The 16,081-nt window shown below is 42.5% G+C and overlaps 1 protein-coding gene across 8 annotated transcripts in view; it reads left to right on the top strand.

The window, feature by feature from the left end:
* sh3pxd2aa (SH3 and PX domains 2Aa) overlaps nt 1–16,081 on the top strand; it is a 143,140-nt gene that overhangs the window by 56,975 nt on the left and 70,084 nt on the right. For all 8 annotated transcript variants that reach the window (XM_077524146.1, XM_077524149.1, XM_077524145.1 and 5 more), the window contains one exon: nt 10,946–11,037. In XM_077524146.1, the coding sequence (XP_077380272.1) occupies nt 10,946–11,037 (92 nt within the window). The remainder of the gene's footprint in view (nt 1–10,945; nt 11,038–16,081) is intronic.

Here is a 16,081-nt window from a genome sequence, read left to right as displayed (position 1 = left end):
TGCACGTTTATTCTCTATCCTAGGTGGGATAATCTACTTAGAATTTAAAGAAGCAAAACTAACTACTATGATAGGAAATGAAACGAGAACTAAAATAATAAAAATAATCAAAGGAGAAGAAAAGAAGAAAAGAGAAACGGTCTTAACCAAGGTGATGGATTTCTTAAATCAAACCAACATGGGACCCACAATCAACCTAGTTTGCACCAATTTGTACTAGGGCGAAGGCCTGCAAAGTTGCACTTACAGATGGGGTTGGTCTGAGAAGCAGGACCCTGGATGGAGACTCGCCAAGCCCGTTTGAAGATAGAATGGAGAAGGTTCAGTTCAGGAGAGGGAGAGACAGGTCGTCCGGCTGGCCAACTGAGCGTCACGGGGTCAACCTGCTGGCTGGGAGAGGCCCTCTTGGTGAAGGCCTCAGCGTGCTTGGGAAAAGCACCATCCGTTGAGCCTTTGCAGGGACTAAAAGCAGCGTGTTTCGCTGCGCCTGTCGCTACACGCGATGGCTTCTGTGCGTTGCCGTGTGCTGGAGGTTAAGCTAGCTGGGCTAGCCCTTTGTCTGGCAGCCGCGCCGATGGAGGAAGGAGCCAAGGAGCAGCGAAGAAGAAGAGCCAAAGAGCAGCGGAGAAGAGGCGGAAGAGAGAGAGCAGCACGCAGGGAGTGTGCTTTTAAATTGGGAAGGCGGCGGCCTCCACACCAGGGGGGCCGGTGAGACCACAGTGGAAAGTTACCAGCTTAGAGAAGGTTTTGGTTGACTAATCAGATTGAATCTGGATCCCATGTGTGTTAAGATTCTAAGGTCAGAATTCAACCAATGCAACACGTACAATTGAATACCTCAAATGAAATGTTACCTAGCTTACACTGTTAAAACGTGCATACACATGAAAGTTTAGTGGAGAATCTGCCACTGCAATGGAACATTTTCATGACATTTCATGGAGTCAACATTTCACAAATGGCAAACATAACATTTCATAATTCATTGTTCTGTTGCAAAATAAGAAAGTCAAGTTTCTAAGAAGGCTTTTACTGTCCTGATTTGTGTGTGTGTGCGCGTGCGCGTGTCAATCAGAGCATTTGTCTGTTTGTGGGGGATGTTCTTGTCCTCCCCACCCCCCACAGTGGCATGTTCAGGCCACAGGAGCTCAATTCCTTTGGAACTGAGGTTGCAAAAAGTTACAACCGGCCGATAATCGTTACAGATCCTCCCTTTGGCGATGGAAACGTTCTTCGACAGAACGTTTCGGTCGGCACTTCTAGACGTGGCATCGGCAGGTGGACAGGTGAAGCACAACAATGCAGTTACCAGAGTACAAAGTTGGTGCAAACCCACCCCTCCCCTCCCTTTGCTAAAGCTCGACTCGGCAGTTGGCTATGATGTTATCTTTCCCTCTAGGTCTACACTACGTGTCGTGTATAGAGTGGAAGGGGAAAGTAACAGACGCAACAGGAGAAGAACACGAGAGTGAAAAATAGAAGTCCAATAGTTGTCTAGAGGCCTGTGTAGGAATGTCATGTCAATGTGACTGAAAGGGGGCACTTTCGGTTCTTACTATGACTTTGGATCTTTCTAGGGCAAAAGAAAGCTGTATTAAGGGAGCATGCAGGCCGAGAAGACGTTCTCACAACTGAGCTGTTGATGTATCAAACAGATTAGTGCAGCATGTCAAGTCTCAGCGCGGTCACACCTTGCGTGTGAGCGTGCTCTGGTTGGGACACCGAGAAGAAACAAACTGTCTCGTGGTTAGTTTGGTTCAGCTTAGCGTGATGCTAGGCAGATTGAGGACTAGCGTAGTCCTTTTGGTTGTTTTGTCGGGAGACGGTAGATTGGTCATTTGTTTGCTACGCGTTGTTCGGCAAAAGGAATCTTGGTCGTGACTCGCGTGTTTCGCCATTTTCAAGTTAACGGTGTTTGGACTAACAGCGTTAGCAGTTAAGGTTCTTATTTTAAATAAGAAGCTAATAAAAGAAGTAGCTAAAGGCACATTTCTTACCAATCACTTTAGTTGTTTGGGGAGTCTGCTGAAGTTCATTTGAGTCACTGTACACTTTCCAGGGTGTTTGTTTATGCACATGGTGTCATAAGTATGAGTGCAGGTGTGCGAATGGGTGAAGCACAAATTTAATTGGCTATTCAATGGCGTTATGGCGGTTAGGTTTGGCCCTAGCCACTTTAAATATGTCGTTAGCGCATTCATACACAACAGCAGCAAAAATGTGTTAGCCATTAGGCGCCAGGGTGTCTGAAACCACTGTTTGGAAAGGGACCGTTTGGGTCCTGCATCAGTTGGAAAGGCAAATGCACCCATAGGTGCCTGATGGGTGGGAGCTAAAAGCTCCAAGTCATCTTGGATGAACCACAGGAAGAATCACAGGTGTATCTTGTACCTGCTGATGGTGGTCAACAAAGGTGGGCGAGGTTCGTCCCTCAATTGTAACCAAGGAAGTGAGGTCATGGAGGTTGGACCTGATTGGCTGGTCCAGTCCTGTTGTGATGACCTCCCTTTGACAGCTATGTGTCATGTCATGGGCGTATGATGTCATGACCCCCCCTTCGGCTACGTGGAGCCACGAACGGCAGAGATGTGCGGTCCACGGAGGAGCAAGAAGAAAGCCCATGACAGGAAGCAAAAGGTGACCCCCAAAAGCGAATGTCTTGGCATGAACAGGTGAGCCGTCGACAGGCGAACGAGGAAGGCACGCGGCGGCGGTGAGCCACACAATGAGCAAAAGCAAGAGAAGAACAATGGACTGCAAGTTCATTGAAATCAGATAAGTGTTGTTGAGCACAAAGGCTGACAACGTGTGGCCCAAAAGAAGTACTGCAGGCGCGAAAGCGGGGGCAGTGAATGGCAGGGCAGTGGTGCGCACCATCTGCATTGCAAGGGTGGGCAGGGTGGGTAACAAATTGCTCAGAAATAGGCACAATGCGCCAAGCAGATTGCAAAGAACAACCACTGTGTTGTTTGGGTTGTTAGATGACAATTTCAAGTGCGATTTCAAGTTCAAAGTCCGCGGTGAAGCTGAATGGTTTGCTTCAAAAGTGAGGACAACGGCCTCAATTTGTGTCATACGTAGCTCAGAGGTGCAATCCAAGTCGCGTTCCGTAAGGTGGCAGAGTTGCACACCCTGAGTGGGACGTTCAACTTGGCCGAGGGGAGAGCTGGTGTTGCGAAGGTGACCTCTTGAGGGCATCTCGGGGACAACAGGCATGGTCCCCCCTTGAGTTGGGTGAGAGTCCTGGTGTGAGTTTTGTACACTCAGAACAGGTTCACAAGAAGGCTCTGTTAGGCTTAGTGCATAACAATTGGCAGTTTTGGTCAGCGGTGCTGCAGGCAGAGGTTGCCGCACCTGTGACCAGATTTTGCGTCGGTCGTAATCTATCAGGGGCTTGAAGCGGCCCAGCAGATCTTGACCAATGAGGAGCGGGACTGATTCCACAGCAATTTGTGTGGTCCAATCGTCCAGTGTAACGTTGCCATGGAGTCCAGATGGGTGTTAGTCAGTGCAAACGCACCGATCTCCAATGAGCAGTGGTTGAGGCGGAGCATCCGGCCACTGTTCTTCAGCATGGCTTGAAGTTGGTTGAAGAGCGTGTTGGACATTACTGTAATGTCAGCGCCAGGATCAACCAAAGCGTCATAGTCTAATGTTTGTTCAAGTGTCGTCCTCAAATAGAACTTACGCGATGCACCTTTAATCTTGAGGTTACCTAAGAGCTGTTTGAATGGTTGATTCGACTCGGTAACAGGTGCACTGGCAGAAGGCAAAGAAGGTGCTGGATCCAGTTGGACTAAAAGAACGGTGTTGTCCGACACCTCTGGCTCATTGATGGCTGTCGGCTGACTGTCGTTGGACAATTTGCGCAGCCCATCAAGAACTTTTGTCCAGATGTTGCTGTCAATTGAGGAGTCACCTGACGTGGATGGGGGCTCCTGAGGACTATTTGTGCGGGGAGGTTTCTTTTTGCGAGGTTTTGTTTTCGCAAAGGGTTTCTCCCGTTCACAACCACGGCTGGAGCTATGACTCAACCGCGCAGGTGCACTGCGGCCGTACTGGTGCTGCTGATGAGAACCATTTTGAGGCCGTTGTGCAGGATTTGATGGGGAAGCGGCGATGTCATCGTCGCTTTGCTGTGATTCGGACTGTCGTTCGACCTCGTCTGAACCACCTGCAACATGGTAAACAGAGGATTCCACTGATTTAGCAGCGTTTTCGCGTAAAAACACAAAGGCCTTGGATGCAAGTTCACGTAGCTCTAGGCTACTTAGCGTGCGAGGACAAGTTGTCACACCCAAGAGGCGGCTTGTGTTTGGGTGGAGGTTGTTCAAAAATAGTGTTTTGAATTCTACCTGTTCTTCCATGTTGGGTTCGTTACGATGCCCAAAGTATGCCTTGCGCAGGCGACTATAATACAGGCTGGGTGATTCCTTTCGGCCTTGTTTTACTGACCAGGCAGCAAGAAAGCTCATTGCTGATACTGGGCCATCAAATTCACGAGACAATGCGTGACACAGTGCTCGATAATCATTCAAGATGTGGATCGGCTGGCGGTCGATCCAATCACTTACTTCTCGAGTGGACGTCAATTTCATGAGGTAAATCTTGTCTTCCGTTGTTGCCTGTGGGAATCTCCTCAAATGAAAATCAAGGTCTTTGAGGTACACAGAAGTATTATCAGAGCAATCTTGTTTTGGCTGAAATTTCTGAATGTGCTTGGCAATCGTGTCTAACTCTTTTGTAGACATGCCTGGTTGCGCCACATGATGAGGTGAAGAAGCATCTGCTTGTTGAGCAGGAGAAGGAAGGTTGGCAGCAACTGGAGACGCACAAGAAGGCGTGGCGCCTAGCGGGGGTGCCGAAACAAGAAGTGTGCTTCTCGGTAGAAGCACAGAGACAGGTGGGCTTGCTCCTCTCAGTGACACTGCAGAGGGAGGGGGCCCCCGTGTGTGTTGAGCGGCAATTGGAGAAGTGCTTGCCATGGAGCGAGTGGGAACCGGAAGTGGCACAGGTGGCTGAGAAGCAGGTCCAAGATTTGCAGAGGAAGTCTGCTGCACATCAGACAACATGGCAGCGTCTGAAAAAGGAACAGGTGCGTGCACCACAAGTGGATCAAAATGCAAAGGAGAATTCACCTGAGACAGGTCCTGAACGGGGACCTCCAAAGCAGTGGTTTGGGACGGTGTCAATGGACACCTGGTGTTACCTTGTGGGACTTGCTGCAATTTCGATTCAGCCTGGGATGACTCGTCATCCCGGCCAGTGTTGAAGGATGGATGCTGCAATCGCCGGAGTTTTTCTTCCATTGCCATCAACTGAGATTTCAAGCGAAACGTCTGCCTTTTTCCTTCAGTGCGTTCATTTTTCAAAAGTCTAATCTTTTGAGTTAATTCCGCAATTTCATCATTCGCGAGAGCTAGCAAGTACTTGTCAAATTCATGCTCAGTTTGGAGATCAATCCAATGGGCTTCAGTGGGCTGATTTGATAGTTCTACAATGCATTCTTTTAGCTCACGAATTTCAGATGTGGCATTATGCCAATTTTGTTCATGCGTGCGGGCAGTTTGTGTACTCACTTTAAGTTCCTGTGTCAATTTTGTAACTTGGTTTCCCAAGTCCACGCGGTCAGATTCATGCAACCATGCTTCCAACTCGGTTAGCTTGCTGCTAACTTGGGCGTGAATTTGCTGTTCTGCTGTCAGAACGCTTTTCACTTGTTCAAGCTCATGGTCACTCAATTTCCACCTAGCCACTAAATTCACCATTAGTCGGCTGAGGATTTGTGCCATATCTTCGTGGGTTAACGACCCTTGTTGAGCGTCGCAAACGAGTTGCGCAATGTTGGTGTCAAGAATCTCTGCGCTAGCGCTGGCTGTCGCGTCGGCATAGCCTGGAATGAGATTGTTAGTCACGGTCGCAAGGGCATTTTCCAAAGCATCCATTGTTAAAAGTAGCGTTATGATATCCAAGATATGCGTAAGCTCACTTTACTCAATTTGGAAGGACTAATTGTTAGCCAATTAGACAATGCTGGAAATGCTTAATGCTTAAAGATTGGCTTTTTGGGCTCAATTAGTTGATTCAAACTGTTTTACCAAAATTCTTAAGGCACAGATTAAAGGATGGTATCCAAATATGTTACCAATTATTTTAAATGGCAATGCATTAAATAATTGAGAACCCTCAACAAAGTATTGTGTTAAGCAATTTAGTCTGCTAAATTACTATTAACCACAGCATACATTTGAGGTTACAGGTTTTAGGAAACAAAAGTCTACTAAGGACAGTCACATTAAATTAAAATTACATTTAATTCAATAGAGGTTTCCAAAAGTGCCTAAAAATTGGGTAAACACTTTTACTACAACGAGAAAAGCTATACACTACTGGTTGAGTGTTGCTTTTAATTAAAACAAAATTAAGTACTTGAAAACGGTGGTTAATTATTTAAACAAACTCTTTGGTTAGTCAATAATTAAAGTTATCAAGCGTTTTAATTTTGTTGGCAAAAGTTCCTCGGCTGCGGTACCGTGAATAGCCACAGGAGGACGCCGTCGGCGTTTAAAACGCAACGAGGCTCCTGTGTGTCGTATAGAGTCGTACTTTTGTTCGATCAATAAAGTTTTATGACTTTACCGCATAGACAAAACAACTCCGTCGCTCGTAAGTGACACAGAATGTGTCTTAAAACGAGTGTTTAAATACCTTGCACAAGTTTTAAAATCGTAGCACTTGGCAAGCAAAGTTGTTAGCAAGACGCCGCTAACGTAAACTTTGTCAATGAGTGGCACGTCACCGGAAGTTGCGCGTGCGTGTGTCGCCAGCTGTCAATCTGTCAAACACGTTAAATTCACTCCTTACGGATAATCGCGCGTGTTGTTATGCGCGGCACTGACGCCGAATTATCAAGAAGACACTAATAATTATAATTTAAATAAATCAAGGAGCGGAAACCACGGAAACGTTTTAATTCCCACGGGTTTATATCGCGATACTAGTATCCTGTAAGGACTCGCTTTGAGGGGAAAGAGAAAACTACTACTTCCTGAAAGACGGTGTTAATTCATTAAACACGACGGAATTAATGAAGATTAAAAAGTGCAAAACGTACAAAAATATTAACCCTAAACTTAATGTTAACACTTGGTGAAACAGGAGTAGGAAAAATATTATAATGTAATGTTTAAGAGTGGCGAAGACGCGTGATGTTAAATTGTCTTAAATCCAGTAAGAATCATAGGTTAGGACGGTACAGTAGTAATTTAAATCCCTCGATTAGTTTCAAATCACGGTAACTTGATTATTTAAATTATAAAGTGCTTTGAATGCGATGTTGAAGAAGGCAGACAGTAGGCTCACGGGGGGAGGGGGCTGTGATGTGTCCCTCTTCACACGTGGGTTGCTAGAAAGCAGGAGTCAACTATACTAGCTGTAGTTTGACAGCTGGCCGTGTAGCAATATGAGTATTAAGCAAACAGTACACTTTAGTGTTAATCAGATGGAAATCTAATTTCAACAATTTAAGCGAACTGTATAACTAGTTATTCAGTGCTACAATTTGGCAGAGACTGGGCTCTCAGTGGGGGGTCACGTGGAGAGACGTGATCCTCTTGGAGCCACAGTCAAATGAGGAGCGACTTGGAAGTCTGGCCGTTGGGCCCGCCCCTCAAATTAGTTTATTGGTCGACTGGTTTCAAGGGGTGGTTACCTGAATCCCAGTTAAGTTAAGGATACGCCTCCAAAGATGGCGGATCTTAACACATGTGTTTTACACAAAAGGCTAGCAGTTTTAGCACCATGTGCTTTACGCTAAACCCGACAAAAGGGAGTCAACTTAACACCTTGAGAAATGTGCTGTGACTCAAATGGTGGTCTGAATGCAGAATTTCGTGCACTAGACTATTTCCTCAGCCTAAAGGCTTGTAACGTAATCAGGTAGCTAAGCTGATTGCGCCACGTGAGGTTTGGAATGTATTTTTAACCCAGTCAGAATTCGTGACGAGCTAGAAAAAACATTCCCAGGCCTAAAAAGTTTTGCATGCAATAGAAAAAATGTGATCGTTACTCTTCCACTTTTGTGTGTGTAACATTCACATAGTCGACAAATTCATTCTCTTCTCAATAACTAGTCGTTAGACTGTTATTTAGCGCTTCAAATACACTGCTTTTATACAGCGGATTGGCTCTGGCATAAAGTTGTAGTTAGGTTGCTATGGAAACGAGCTGAAATTTTCCCAGAAGAACACGCTGCACTAAGCTGTTTTTGGATTGTTACATGTGTGTGTTTCACAAAATATGTAACATAAATTGGCCTCACCAAAGGGGCACCATTATGTAAGGGAAATCGGTCCAATTAATTATTAAATCAATAATTGTTAATTATTAAATTAATAATCAATTGGCTCATTAATTGAAGGAGACTCAAACTTAATATTTAAATTAAGTTGAGCTTGCCTGCGGAGCACCACATCTCTTTTTGATAATTTTATCAGGATAACAGATGAGAACCTCGTTGAATCAGTCATTAAAATGAAGGTTGTGCCCTTACTACAATTTTGTGAGTTCTTTGTTCAGCTTAGAGGTCACTATAAATTGTTGAAACACACACACAGTAAACCAGGGGTTGAGTTTTGTGCACGTTTATTCTCTATCCTAGGTGGGATAATCTACTTAGAATTTAAAGAAGCAAAACTAACTACTATGATAGGAAATGAAACGAGAACTAAAATAATAAAAATAATCAAAGGAGAAGAAAAGAAGAAAAGAGAAACGGTCTTAACCAAGGTGATGGATTTCTTAAATCAAACCAACATGGGACCCACAATCAACCTAGTTTGCACCAATTTGTACTAGGGCGAAGGCCTGCAAAGTTGCACTTACAGATGGGGTTGGTCTGAGAAGCAGGACCCTGGATGGAGACTCGCCAAGCCCGTTTGAAGATAGAATGGAGAAGGTTCAGTTCAGGAGAGGGAGAGACAGGTCGTCCGGCTGGCCAACTGAGCGTCACGGGGTCAACCTGCTGGCTGGGAGAGGCCCTCTTGGTGAAGGCCTCAGCGTGCTTGGGAAAAGCACCATCCGTTGAGCCTTTGCAGGGACTAAAAGCAGCGTGTTTCGCTGCGCCTGTCGCTACACGCGATGGCTTCTGTGCGTTGCCGTGTGCTGGAGGTTAAGCTAGCTGGGCTAGCCCTTTGTCTGGCAGCCGCGCCGATGGAGGAAGGAGCCAAGGAGCAGCGAAGAAGAAGAGCCAAAGAGCAGCGGAGAAGAGGCGGAAGAGAGAGAGCAGCACGCAGGGAGTGTGCTTTTAAATTGGGAAGGCGGCGGCCTCCACACCAGGGGGGCCGGTGAGACCACAGTGGAAAGTTACCAGCTTAGAGAAGGTTTTGGTTGACTAATCAGATTGAATCTGGATCCCATGTGTGTTAAGATTCTAAGGTCAGAATTCAACCAATGCAACACGTACAATTGAATACCTCAAATGAAATGTTACCTAGCTTACACTGTTAAAACGTGCATACACATGAAAGTTTAGTGGAGAATCTGCCACTGCAATGGAACATTTTCATGACATTTCATGGAGTCAACATTTCACAAATGGCAAACATAACATTTCATAATTCATTGTTCTGTTGCAAAATAAGAAAGTCAAGTTTCTAAGAAGGCTTTTACTGTCCTGATTTGTGTGTGTGTGCGCGTGCGCGTGTCAATCAGAGCATTTGTCTGTTTGTGGGGGATGTTCTTGTCCTCCCCACCCCCCACAGTGGCATGTTCAGGCCACAGGAGCTCAATTCCTTTGGAACTGAGGTTGCAAAAAGTTACAACCGGCCGATAATCGTTACAAAACTGTAAACGATGCAACAGAGTTATCGAAGTTAAGCTCTCTAAAATGATTGACCAATCGCTGCTTCATCAGTGGATTCCAATAATAGTCTTGCAACGTACAGTAATCCAAAAATCAGAATATCATGGCAACTGTCCGTAGGCTTTGCCCAACATGGATCTGTGTGGTGGTTTTCTTTTTCTTTCTTTTTTTTTCATTATTTATCTATTTATTATTATTATTATTATTATTATTATTATTATTATTATTATTATTATTATTATATATATATATATATATATATATATATATATATATATATATATATATATATATATATATATATTTTTTTTTTTTTAATACAGATAAATGGATATGTGGGAAACATATGGAATGTCAGAATTCACAGACGACCAATCACAAAATTAACAGAAAATACAAAATATATGCGGATCCACTATCTGATCGATTGGGGGAAAGTTGTATATTTAATTTAATTGAATAATTTTTAATTTTATTTAAAATGTCCATATCTTCTAAATACTGATTATTAATCCAGACAGAGTTCATAAATATTGAGCAACGACACGCTACACATTGGTCAGATGCATTTATAGAGCCAGCTAATGTCAGACATGAAACTCTGCTGACTGGCAGCAGCTGTTTTCAGAGTTCAAGCTGGTATCTGCTTCTATTGACTGCGGTCGGGTCAGCCTCCAGTCAAAAACAAGATAGCCAACACAACAATTGGTCATATTATGCATTACGGTAACAAGCCTTTATTCAGTACCCAAGAAGTACAATAACTCTCACTTGTAAAAATGTTGGGGACCCCATGGCCAAGCATATTGCTGTTTTACAGATTTTATTTTTAGGAAGTCAGTCGTTGGCATCTGAAGAACAATAATATTAAAAAACCTTTTTTAATGACAAGAATGAGTGTTGCTAATGCAACTGGTGTAGTGCAGCTTGATTATTTGTTTAATTCTAGTCAGTAATTTCATGTGTGATGTGCCAAATTTCAGACCCAAACAAAGATATGTATTTGTTTAAGATACTTGGAATGTACTTGAACGCAATTGAATAAACTGCACTGCTTATTCTAATCCTTCTCTCTCTGTTTAGGCGCTCGTTCGACTCCCCCCTCAAATCTCACAGAGTGAAGAGGTGCTACGCTTCTTTGAGACAAAAGCTGAGGACCTCAACCCCCCCGTGGAGTGAGTGTTTTATACTGTGCATGTATGCAAGCATTACATATACACGGCTATTATGTAAGATTCAGATGTTGGTTGATGTGTTTATGTGGTGGCACAGCTGAACCGAACATTATGCCAACTGGACGTGACGCGTCTTTGGGGATGTTGAGGCTTGGCTTAATCTCAGTCATCTTCTTGGGTCGTTGACAATGAATAAATGAAAGTCCTCCCCTGCAATCTCTGGCAGTTGAGGTGCAGAGACTTGTAGTAATATTAATTTTAATCATAGCAAGGATTTAAATCCGCCATTTTGGTGACATCATTTTTGGGGGGTCATGACAAAAAATTATTGAGAAGCACTGCATTAATATAACACATTCTTCCATGAATCCTAACCCTCAGTAAGAGGTTTTGTTGAATATTTTTCCGTCAAAAATGGATGTTTAAAAATCGATTCGGCTGCCTATTGAATCGATTCGAGAATTGCGAGCTGTAATATCGCGATATATTGCCGAATCAATTTTTTTTTAACATCCCTACAATTTATTGCCGTCGTGTTAAATGAAACGTTATACATCAAAAGTACTAACTGGAGGTATTGGTACTTAATATTGGTGAGAACACTCATACTGGGTTAAACATACATTTTTCTTTCATATTTTAATTTTATTACATTTTTTTGTTTCTCATCAGATTGTTGAGCTTTACCTAATGTTTTCTGGCAAAAGTCTCATCATTAAAAACCTTTAATGAGGCTTCATTAAAGTGGATTCCTACTTTGATTCAAGTGTGTATGAATGAATGCATACATACTGTACATATTGTACATATGTGCGAGTTACTCACAGTAAATGCGTTCTTGGCAAACCGATAAGGTCCACTGATGGATTCTGCCAGAATTTTGCCTTTAGTCCAATACTGTGTCATCTTTACTCCACAAATTTGTTACAAGCTCATTTAATGATAGGAGAAGCGTTGAAGGATATGAAAGTGTAAGACATTTCTAATAGCAGGAGATAGGCCCTTTGGGTTGATTTTAATTGGTCACTCTCTCCTCTCCCAACTCGAATGCCAGTATCACACTGTTCATTTAGAAAATGTTCCTGTATGCACTCCAGGCACTCCAGCCAAGTATTCTTGTTAAACCTCAGCTTGTGTCTTATTGGCCTTTTGATTGCCCCCCAAAAAAGCTTAATGGATATTCTCTCCTACTCCCTTGTCATTCCCTGTATGTTAACAAATGTATGAGACCAGCTGTAAAAATATTGCGAAAAAAAACAAACATTTTAAGAATTCATGTAAATTCTGTTTAACTTTAATGTGAGTGTGCTCTCAACATTTAGCGATTTCAAGGTGAGTTCACCTTTTCGAAGTTATATCCAAATATTCACCCAGTTGGCTTGCCTTCTTCTTTCTGCAGGCTAAAATTGCTCAGCATGCACAGTAATCACGACATGTCTGTTTTTGGCCGGTGGACATTTGTTGAGTGCTGCAGCTTCATACTCAATTATATTTAATTGATGTCACCTCTCAAGGTTACAAACACTGCCAGGAATCTCTCTTTGATCAACAGCTTCCTCTTCCTCAATGTCCATGAAATGTTCATACATATATATATATATATATATATATATATATATATATATATATATATATATATATATATTAGGGGCGTGCCATCAAAGGCACCCCACGATTCGATTCGATTACGATTAAGGGTGATATAATTCTATTATTGAACGATTATCACGATTTTCAATGCATCTTTTTTATTTTTTATTTTTTTTCCCTTTCAGGATTTTTTCTTACTTTGTGGCTACTTCATACTTTAAAGGTATACATTTGTCAGTATTCATTAATTTCATTAAGTAGCCAAACAAATTTATATCCATTGCTTTTTATTTCCAATCACCAAATGATCCAACAGGAACGATGGAAACATGCCCATACAACACAAAGCTGCCTAAGCTGCTCTTTTTCACAAGAAGGTGCAGAAACAATTGTTTCAAAGGCAGTACTTTTCAAAAATAGATTTCTCTATTACAATAAAATAAAGTTTACTCTGGTGGAATGAATTCCACATTTTCTGGAAAATATTAAACATAAAGTGCCTTTAGAAATAAATAAGACTTGTTTTAACCAAAAAATACTTTGTGCTTTCACAGACTTCTGTACTTTTACAAAAAATAAAAAATAAAAAAAATAAATAAATAAAAAACATATTCAGTGAATGCAGTTTGAATCAACAAAAGAATAGCGATACAGCAATAATATAAAGACTGCCCCTCTCTAAATAAAATTCCTGAAGTGTCCTGTGTTTATGCTCGTGCAAGGAAATTGCGTTTATCATATCAGGAGTTGTGCAAGATGAAGCCTCATATTTGGAGCATCAATAATGCGTGCATACGCTCGCCTCATAATGTCATTTATCTGACAAACGCACATTTGTTAATTCAAGACAGGTGATTCTTATTCAAATGAAATTGATTATCTAGGCTTTTAGTATCTGTTTTAAGGACATTTGAAGATCACTGAAAGGATCATTAGTAGTTCTTGTAAATTGATTTTACGGGATTATTTTGTGGTAATCCACATCTGGAAACTTTGGGGTTGTGTTTATGTCAGCACTCAAGAGACATAAATGATATGAATATTTTCAAATATTGTCCACTTTCAACACATGTGGGACTTTTTTTTTTTTTTTTTTGCTTCTCATCTACATATTTGAAGCTAGAAGAGCATATATGTCCGCTATTAACATTCGTTTAATGTTGTATGAGTGAAAAACGTCCAGCAGCCCTCACACACTAATGTGAGGCATTCAGAGACTCGCTGAACACACCGCTCTTCATGTTTCCCCTGCGGAGTGGCTGTGAATTCAAAGTAGTATTTTGCACTTGTGGAGATGTCAGCCTCAGGAAGCTCTTAACATGATGACCATGTCCGCTGCCGCTCTGACAACGATAGAACCTCTTTGTCTTTCTGTGTATTGCACAGAGATGCCATTAGTTTGATGGGTAGAAATACACAGGTGATTTGATTAGATTATTTACTACTAGTTTTTCATGAGTTATGAGCCAGTGGACTTGACCTCAGGCAAGGCTATAGTGAATGTGTCACTTTCAATATCTACCTTTAATGCATCTACTAAATTTATTATGAGTCATCTGGGAATGTGCGCGATTCAAATTCATTGTTGTAAAGTGTGCGTGTGTGCATGCGTATTTTAATAACAGTTTCTGCTAGCGCGTGTACCAAGTCCTGTGAGAAAATAAATGTTTTAAAACGTAAAAAGGATGGCTAACAACTGAGCAATATTAATCCATCATATACTGTACCTTGGTGTGGTGTCTTTTTGCTGAATTTTAATCATATAAGGACATCTGTGTGTCATGTATTTTGTAAATCATGTTTGTATATATGGGCGGCACGGTGGTAGGCTGGTTAGCACGTCCGCCTCCCAGTACTGAGGACTCGAACCAGGCTGTGGCCTTCCTGCGTGGAGTTTGCATGTTCTCCCCGTTCCTGCGTGGGTCTTCTCCGGATACTCCGGTCTCCTCCCACATTCCAAAGACATGCTTGGCCCGTTAATTGGGCGCTCTGAATTGTCCCTAGGTGTGCTTGTGAGTGTGGATGGTTGTTCGTCTCTGTGTGCCCTGCGACTGGCTGGCAACCAGTCCAGGGTGTACCCCGCCTACTGCCCAAAGCCAGCTGAGATAGGCTCCAGCACCCCCTGCGTCCCTTGTGAGGAGTAAGGGGTCAAGAAAATAGGTGGATGGATGTTTGTATATATTTTTTATGTATTGCAGTGTAATGTGAAACACCGCTCAAGAAAACACACAACACAGAGAATAATGAATAATCAACTGAAATTCTAAATGGAAATACAAAAATACAAAATGCAGTTGTCTATACAGTTGTGCTTATGGTGAGAAAAAAGCATAATGCCCATAAAACCCAAAATACTGTGACAATTATTTTGATATTTTCAAGCTTCAACTGGACATGAGTAGAGTGGTTCATGTGAATTTTTGGTGACAATTCATAGCATTTTTGTGTCATTAAAGGGGCACGGAGCAGGATTCAGAGTTTTTGCACATTTGCGACCTCTCTGGCGAAACGTGAAATGGACCCCAGCGACGTGCACACGGCCAGGAGCATGCGCGACTTTTCGGGCACGAGCAAACCTCCAACTTAATCGAACAAATGTAAACACGGAGCACAACGCCTTTTTCATAGGCTTAATAATGTCTACAGAGGTAAGAAACGTATTAATCTTCAAGTTACTTTGTATGTGAAAGTCATTTTGAGTGACAAAAGCTTACGTAATTACAACCTTCCAAACGTAAATAGTGCAATCCCGTGAATCCGATGACATTGAGGATAGCAGTGCGTTGCTAATATCATATATGCCCAAGTTAGGAGACATTAGTAAGCGACCGTGTGGTAGTTTTATTCTGCACTGCTAATCATAAATAGACCCTATCGTATTTTGGTTACGAAGTCTTACCTTTTTAGCAAAAAGTCAGCAAGCTGGGTCCCGTTTCATCCCCAGGACAGCTCTTAGCTCTCTACACCTGACGAACGCTGCTCCTATATTTATCCGCGTCCTCCCGTGAAGCTGGTCTGAAAGTTTTTTACTTCTCTTTGTCTTCCGTGGAGTCTCCACAAAGGATTGAGACGTATCGGGTGCATGTCTCTTCAAATCCATCTTGAATTAGCTGTCCTGTCCGTGAAGTTGAGTGAACAATCGCGAGAGCTAACAGGGACAATAGCGTGCACGCACATGACGTCATGCTCAGAGCAAAAGCTAAAGTTTCCGGCCCGAACGCAGCAACATTTTTTCCTTTTACAGAAAAATAGGGGCAACAGTCATTGTGCCACAGTCGTGCCTCCTGCCCATTATACAATTCTTAAAACATGTGCGGGTGAAAAATATGGTTATTTTAACACTCAAATTAGAGTCTAATCTTGCATCGTGCACCTTTAAGCGACATTTAGCTTTTGTACATGTTCAGTTGGACTCGTAAGTTTACATGAAACAACAGAATGTGCAGGTAACGGT

This window comes from Festucalex cinctus, chromosome 6, assembly GCF_051991245.1.
Source record: "Festucalex cinctus isolate MCC-2025b chromosome 6, RoL_Fcin_1.0, whole genome shotgun sequence".
Lineage (NCBI taxonomy): Eukaryota > Metazoa > Chordata > Actinopteri > Syngnathiformes > Syngnathidae > Festucalex > Festucalex cinctus.
This window is presented reverse-complemented; position numbering and strand designations above follow the sequence as displayed.